Here is a 6,447-nt window from a genome sequence, read left to right as displayed (position 1 = left end):
TGGCCCCCTTGGTTAGCGCGAACTGCGCCCGGCCCGCCACAGGAGTCGCTGGAGCGCGATGAGACAAGGATATCCCTACTGGCCAAACCCTCAACCCAACCAAAGCCTGGGCGCGAACCCAGAGACTCTGGTGGCGCAGCTAGCACTGCGATGCAGTGCCCTTAGACCACTGCGCCACCCGGGAGGCCCCTAGTCTTGCCTTAGATTTTGAAGCTGATTTCAGTCAAAACTGTAACTAAACCACTCAGGAACATTCAACTACTCCAGTGTAGGTTTGGCTTTGTATTTTAGGTTATTGTCCAGCTGAAAGGTGAATAACAGCACAATGCAGCCACATGCTTGAAAATATCAAGAGTGGAACTCAGTGATGTGTTGGACTTCAGTCATTTCTAAAAACATAATTCCACGTTGACATTATGGTGTGTGTTGGCACTGGCAACACAATCTCAATGTAATTCATTATGGTGTGTGTTGTCACTGGCCTACACACAATCTCAATGTAATTCATTTTAAATTCAGGTTGTAACACAAAATGTGTTAAGTCTAGGGGTGTGAATACTTTCTGAAGGCACCTCAACATAGAGTAAGGACATTGGACAGAGAAAGTGGCACAGGGAAGATTAGACGTTAAACAGAATTGGTTGAACAGATCAGAAACCAGTCTCCACATTTTGAAAGGATTCAGACTGTCCTGCTGTACACTGTGGGCAAGCTGTGACCGGCTGTTTAATACCCCCCACACTCTCCTCCTTTCTTCCTCATCCCACTCTRCTCCRCCTCTCTTCTCCTCCTCTCTCATCCTCCTCTCTCATCCTCCTCCCTCTAGTTTCCTCTCCAGTGAGGGCGTATCCTACATGAGCGTATGTGACGCCAGCCTCCCTGCGGCCATGGCCTTCTGTTTTCTAGAGGACCTGCGCTGGGAGTTCACAGCTCATATGGACAACGCCAAGGTTGCCCTGGCAGCCAGGCCGTACCCCTTCCTGGAGTTCGGTGTGTAGAAGAGGGAGGGAGGGGGGTGGTGGAGGGTTGAGAAGTGTGGAGGGGTAGACAACCCTGTTCCTGGAGTGGTGCAGGACCCTAGAGCAGGGGTAGACAACCCTGTTCCTGGAGTGGTGCAGGACCCTAGAGCAGGGGTAGACAACCCTGTTCCTGTAGTGGTGCAGGACCCTAAGAGCAGGGGTAGACAACCCGTTCTGTAGTGTGCAGGAACCTAGAGAGGTAGACAACCCTTCTGTGCCGCGGGTACTGCAGGATGTTGTTCAATAGGCACACACCTGACCAACGGAGCTGTTTGATCAGTTAGAGTCTTGGTGCTACAGTCCAGCAGGTAGTCTAGTGGTTAGAGTCTTGGTGCTACAGTCCAGCAACATTAATGTATTCAACAGAGGTCATCTGCCATGAGGCAGTCATGTAGGCAGGAGTCCAGATACTTAGAAACAACATACAATATCATTGCTGCAGCGCAGATAACCAGATGGTTCATATTCTATTAGACACAGCATAGCCTGGCTGCAGCAGCAGAATAACAAGAATGGTTCAATTCTATTAGACAACAGCATAGCCTGGCTGCAGCAGCAGTATACCAGAATGGTTCATATTCTATTAGACAACAGCATAGCCTGGCTGCAGCAGCAGAATAACAGAATGGTTCATATTCTATTAGACAACAGCATAGCTGGCTGCAGCAGCAGTATACCAGAATGGTTCATATTCTTTTATAGACAACAGCATAGCCTGGCTGCAGCAGCAGTATAACCAGAGGGGTGGTCCGCTGGAGGTCACTCTGACGAGGTCGGAGGATCTGAAAACACGCCCTTTGCAGATCCTCACCCTGGAGGAGGTGGAGCTTACCAACGGGTCAGCCAATGGCATGCGGAACAACTTTCGATCCGGTAAGAATCCGAGGAGGAGGCCTTTGCCTAGAGCTCAACGCTGCACTGTGGTACTTCAGTTAAACGTTGTACTGTGTTACTTGAAACGTTGCACTGTGTACTTCAGTAAACGTTGCACTGTGTTGTTTGGATCCGTCCTACAGGTCAGAACCAGAGGTTGGCGCAGTGACCGCCCAGGAATCTCTCACTGGTCTCACATCATGGTCTTTCTCTGAACCTCATCAGGGGAGTTCACCTCATAGATACCCTTCCAGGTACGCTATTCTTTTAGCGATGTCTAATTCAACTTGGCTGATAATGTCTTATATTCTGCTATGTTGTAGTCCTTATATCTCTAAGTTGTGTCTTATATTCTGCTAATGTTGTGTCTTATATCTGCTAATGTGTCGTCTATTTGCTATGTGTAGTCCTTATTCTGCTAATGTTGTCGTCCTTATATCTGCTAATGTTGTAGTCCTATATATTCTGCTAATGTTGTTAGTCCTTATATCTGCTAAGTTGTAGTCTTATCTGCTATGTTGTAGTCCTTATATTCTGCTAATGTTGTCGTCCTATATCTTAATTTTTGTCCTTATATTCTCTAATTTGTAGTCCTTATATCTGCTAATGTTGTCGTCCTTATACTCTGCTAATGTTGTGTCCTTATACTCTGCTAATGTTTGTAGTCCTTATACTCTGCTAATGTTGTAGTCCTTTACTCTGCTATGTTGTATCCTTATACTCGCTATGTTGTCTCCTTATACTCTGCTATGTTGTAGTCTTATACTCTGCTAATGTTGTAGTCTTATACTCTGCTAATGTTGTAGTCTTATACTCTGCTAATGTTGTAGTCTTATCTCTGCTAATGTTGTAGTCCTTATACTCTGCAATGTTGTAGTCCTTATACTCTGCTAATGTTGTAGTCCTTATACTCTGCTAATGTTGTAGTCCTTATATTCTGCTAATGTTGTAGTCTTATATTCTGCTATGTTGTAGTCCTTATACTCTGCTAATGTTGTAGTCCTTATATCTGCTAATGTTGTAGTCCTTATATTCTGCTAAATGTGTAGTCCTTATATTCTGCTAATGTTAGTCCTTATATTTGCTAATGTTGTAGTCCGTATATTCTGCTAATGGTGTAGTCCTTATACTCGCTAATGTTAGTCCTTATATCTGCTATTGTATCTTTATATTCTGCTAATGTTGTATCCTTATATTGCTAATGTTGTAGTCCTTATACTCTGCTAATGTTGTAGTCCTTATATCTGCAATGTTGAGTCCTTATACTCTGCTAATGTTGTAGTCCTTATATTGCTATGTTGTAGTCTATATGAATGTGTATCCTTATTTCTGCTAATGTTGTAGTCCTATTCTGCTAATGTTGTAGTCCTTATATCTGTAATGTTGTAGTCTTTAATTCTGCTAATGTGTAGTCCTTATATTCTGCTAATGTTGTAGTCCTATATCGCTAATGTTGTAGTGGACTCATAAAGACCCACTGTCTGTCAATGTGAACACTGTGTTCTATGGTTGTTATGTCCTGTTTGCTACAGGATGATTATGAAGGAGTCTGGAACGTGGTGGCGTTCCTGCTGGCGTTCCTGTGCTGTGTTGGTCAGTGTCACCTGTACCTGTTCCACTCTTCTCTGAAGAGGGTCAAGTCCCTGGTACTGCTGAGTGTGGTTGTGGTCTGTAACTGCTTCCTGTTTGGTCTGAGGAATGTCTGGCAGCTGCTGTTCCACCTGGCTGTGGCTGTCCTCGTCACCCTCCTCACCCTCAACAGGAAACTACACGACAGAACCAATGACTGCGGGGTCTGAGGGAGGGGGGACCATTTAGTGCGTAGCACCACCACAGTAAGCTACGTCCAGGCCGGTAGGGGAGGAAGAGGATCCAACCCAGACAGAACCAATGACTGCGGGGTCTGAGGGAGGGGGGACCATTTAGTGCGTAGCACCACCACAGTAGGTGGTAGGGCAGGAGGAGGACCCACCCAGACAGACGTCTCCTATCATGTCCAGTGGGATATAACATTGTTTTGTTTGTATAAGGATAATTTGTTGCTTTATTTCCATGTTTATTTGCACTCCGTTTACGTTGCGTCCCAGGCAGGTTTGAGGAGTTAGTGGAGGTCCTAACCACGGGGGGGATGTTGGATGGTCCTCAAATCGGCTTTTAGAATGTTTTGAGCAAATTACTTGAATGATATGAATTTGTAATACTGTCTGGCTATTAAAGGGCATACTTGTGATGTTAGACTATAGCCAGTCAGACAGTKGGTCTACATTTGACGAGGTAATTGAGATTASATCATCAGTGACGTAAAGAACACTCACTGTCCAATCAGACCACTGCTGTAGCTCAGTGAGTGWTAATCAACTGTCTGATTCTCCAGAGGGTCTACATGCAGCTGGTCTCACGAGAATAGGAAATTAACTGTGCTTTCAATTTGCTTTGTTGCTTTCTTTCTCTTGTACACAAGGTATATTTTTGCGTCTGTAGAATTGACGAATCAAAATGTCTCACCAAAGTATTTTCTGTTGTTTATGCAGGAAGCTTGACATATCCCTCTAGTTTTACAACACCAGGTGTTATTCCTCTTCACGGGGGTCAGTATTGAGGAGTTAATATATCTTTTTTAGATCATGGTTTTATAGTTTACAGGGCTAAGTAAGGTATTATATTATTAGCAATATAATGTATCTAAGAAGGCTGTTGGTAATACTATGTTGCTTGGTAACAATGTGGTTGTAGTTTAATTGTTTTTCTTATATCTAAAACATATGGAAATCATACGTTAAAATGAATACAGAAACTTTTATATTGCGTAGTTAAAATAGATTTTGTAACACCGTAATGATGTAGTGACAGTGTATGTTGCYTTTCGTAGTCCTAAAACGATAGATTAGATCGATTTGATGCTTTTGGGGCTCCCGAGTGGCGCAGCTAGAGGCGTCACTACAGACCCTGGTTCGATTCCAGGCTGTATTACAACCGGCCGTGATTGGGAGACCCATAGTGCGGCGCGCAATTGGCCCAGAGTCGTGAGGGTTTGGCCAGGGTAGGCTGTCATTGTAAATAAGAACTTGTTCTTAACTGACTTGCCAAGTTAAATAAAGAAATATATAGATGTGATTTGGGCGCCTTCCAGTCTGCGATATTTCTCATTTCTAGTCTAAGGGCCCTATTCATATTTTTACAGCTTGTAGTAATCTGGTAAATAAGAAATGTYATTAATTTCAGCAAAATTTGAGCTGAAAAGACATGAGTGGAATAAACTATTTACCACTTTTTCTATGATTGAGAGACCGTTTGAATACAAATTGTGAATTGAAGATTCATACCCGCTCTACTGAAATTCACACAGAGCCCACAAATCTTGGTGATCGATGTGTAGATATGTGTTCCTCAAGCACCTGGTAATAGAATGTACAATAGTTTTAGATCCAAGACCAGTGAGTTTGCACTACGGTTGACTTGTTTAGTGTTAACTACTGAACTGATCTTGTTGAGGGAAAATGTGGGGGTTGCAGGAAGACCCCCCCCCCCCCCCCCAGGGTTAAGCTGCTGTAACTGATATGACCAATATGTTGAATTAATTTTGTATAATTTTGAGTTTTGTTCTGTGTATTGATGGCTGCTTTAATGTCAAGGAGTCATTTTCCTTAAATTGTCGATTTGAAGTGGGGGAAAGAGCGTGTTAACGTTTCAGTCTACAAGGGGTAACATTCAGGCCTTCCTTTTCAAAGTGTCGGGTGTGTCTTTCATAATCAACATTGACTAGAGATACCTGTATTAACACATGGTTTACCTATTGTGTGGTTTGTATTTTCTAAGGTAAAATAAACCACTGTCTGAAAGGTGCAGTAATCTGAATCAAATTGACCAAATTAATTATGTTGGTTGTTGCCATAAACGTTCTAAAGTATAATGACATTTCAAACGATGTTCAAATCCGTCTGTCTTATTTATAAACTCTGCAGTGCTTTGCTATGAACAACATCCAGCATGTAGGTAACAGAAGAACACGTTTACCTCATTCATCCAGTATGTACATTTAAGTCATTTAGCAGACGCTCTTATCCAGAGCGACTTACAAATTGGTGCATGTAGCTAACAGCAGAACACCTTTCACGTCATTCATCCAGTATGTAGCTAACAGAAGAACACGTTTACCTCATTCATCAAGCATGGTAGCTACAGAAGAACACGTTTACCTCATTCATCCAGTATGTAGCTAACAGAGAACACGTTTAACCTCATTCATCAGTATGTAGCTAAAAGAAGAAACGTTTACCTCATTCATCCAGCATGTAGAGACAGAAGAACACGTTTACTCATTCATTAACCAGTATGTAGCTAACAGAAGAACTGTTACTCATCATTACCAGTATTAGCTACAGAAAACAACGTTTACCTCATTCATCAGTATGTAGCTAACAGAAGAACAGTTTACCTCATTCATCCAGTATGTAGCTAACAGAAGAAACCGTTTCCATCATTCATCAGTATGTAGCTAACAGAAGAACACGTTTACCTCATTCATCCAGTATGTAGCTAACAGAAGAACATGTTT

The 6,447-nt window shown here is 42.7% G+C and overlaps 1 protein-coding gene across 1 annotated transcript in view; it reads left to right on the top strand.

The window, feature by feature from the left end:
- Positions 1-5,752, top strand: part of sec22c (SEC22 homolog C, vesicle trafficking protein) — a 37,771-nt gene extending 32,019 nt beyond the window's left edge. Inside the window, exons 3-6 of the mRNA XM_070440208.1 lie at positions 827-990; positions 1,722-1,965; positions 2,070-2,135; positions 3,412-5,752. Of these exons, the coding sequence (XP_070296309.1) occupies positions 827-990; positions 1,722-1,965; positions 2,070-2,135; positions 3,412-3,691 (754 nt within the window). The 3' untranslated portion in view covers positions 3,692-5,752. The remainder of the gene's footprint in view (positions 1-826; positions 991-1,721; positions 1,966-2,069; positions 2,136-3,411) is intronic.
- The last annotated feature ends 695 nt before the right edge of the window (positions 5,753-6,447 follow it).

This window comes from Salvelinus sp. IW2-2015, unplaced genomic scaffold (assembly GCF_002910315.2).
Source record: "Salvelinus sp. IW2-2015 unplaced genomic scaffold, ASM291031v2 Un_scaffold2307, whole genome shotgun sequence".
NCBI lineage: Eukaryota > Metazoa > Chordata > Actinopteri > Salmoniformes > Salmonidae > Salvelinus > Salvelinus sp. IW2-2015.
Note: the sequence above shows the minus strand (reverse complement) of the source record. Positions and strands in the feature narration are given on the sequence as shown.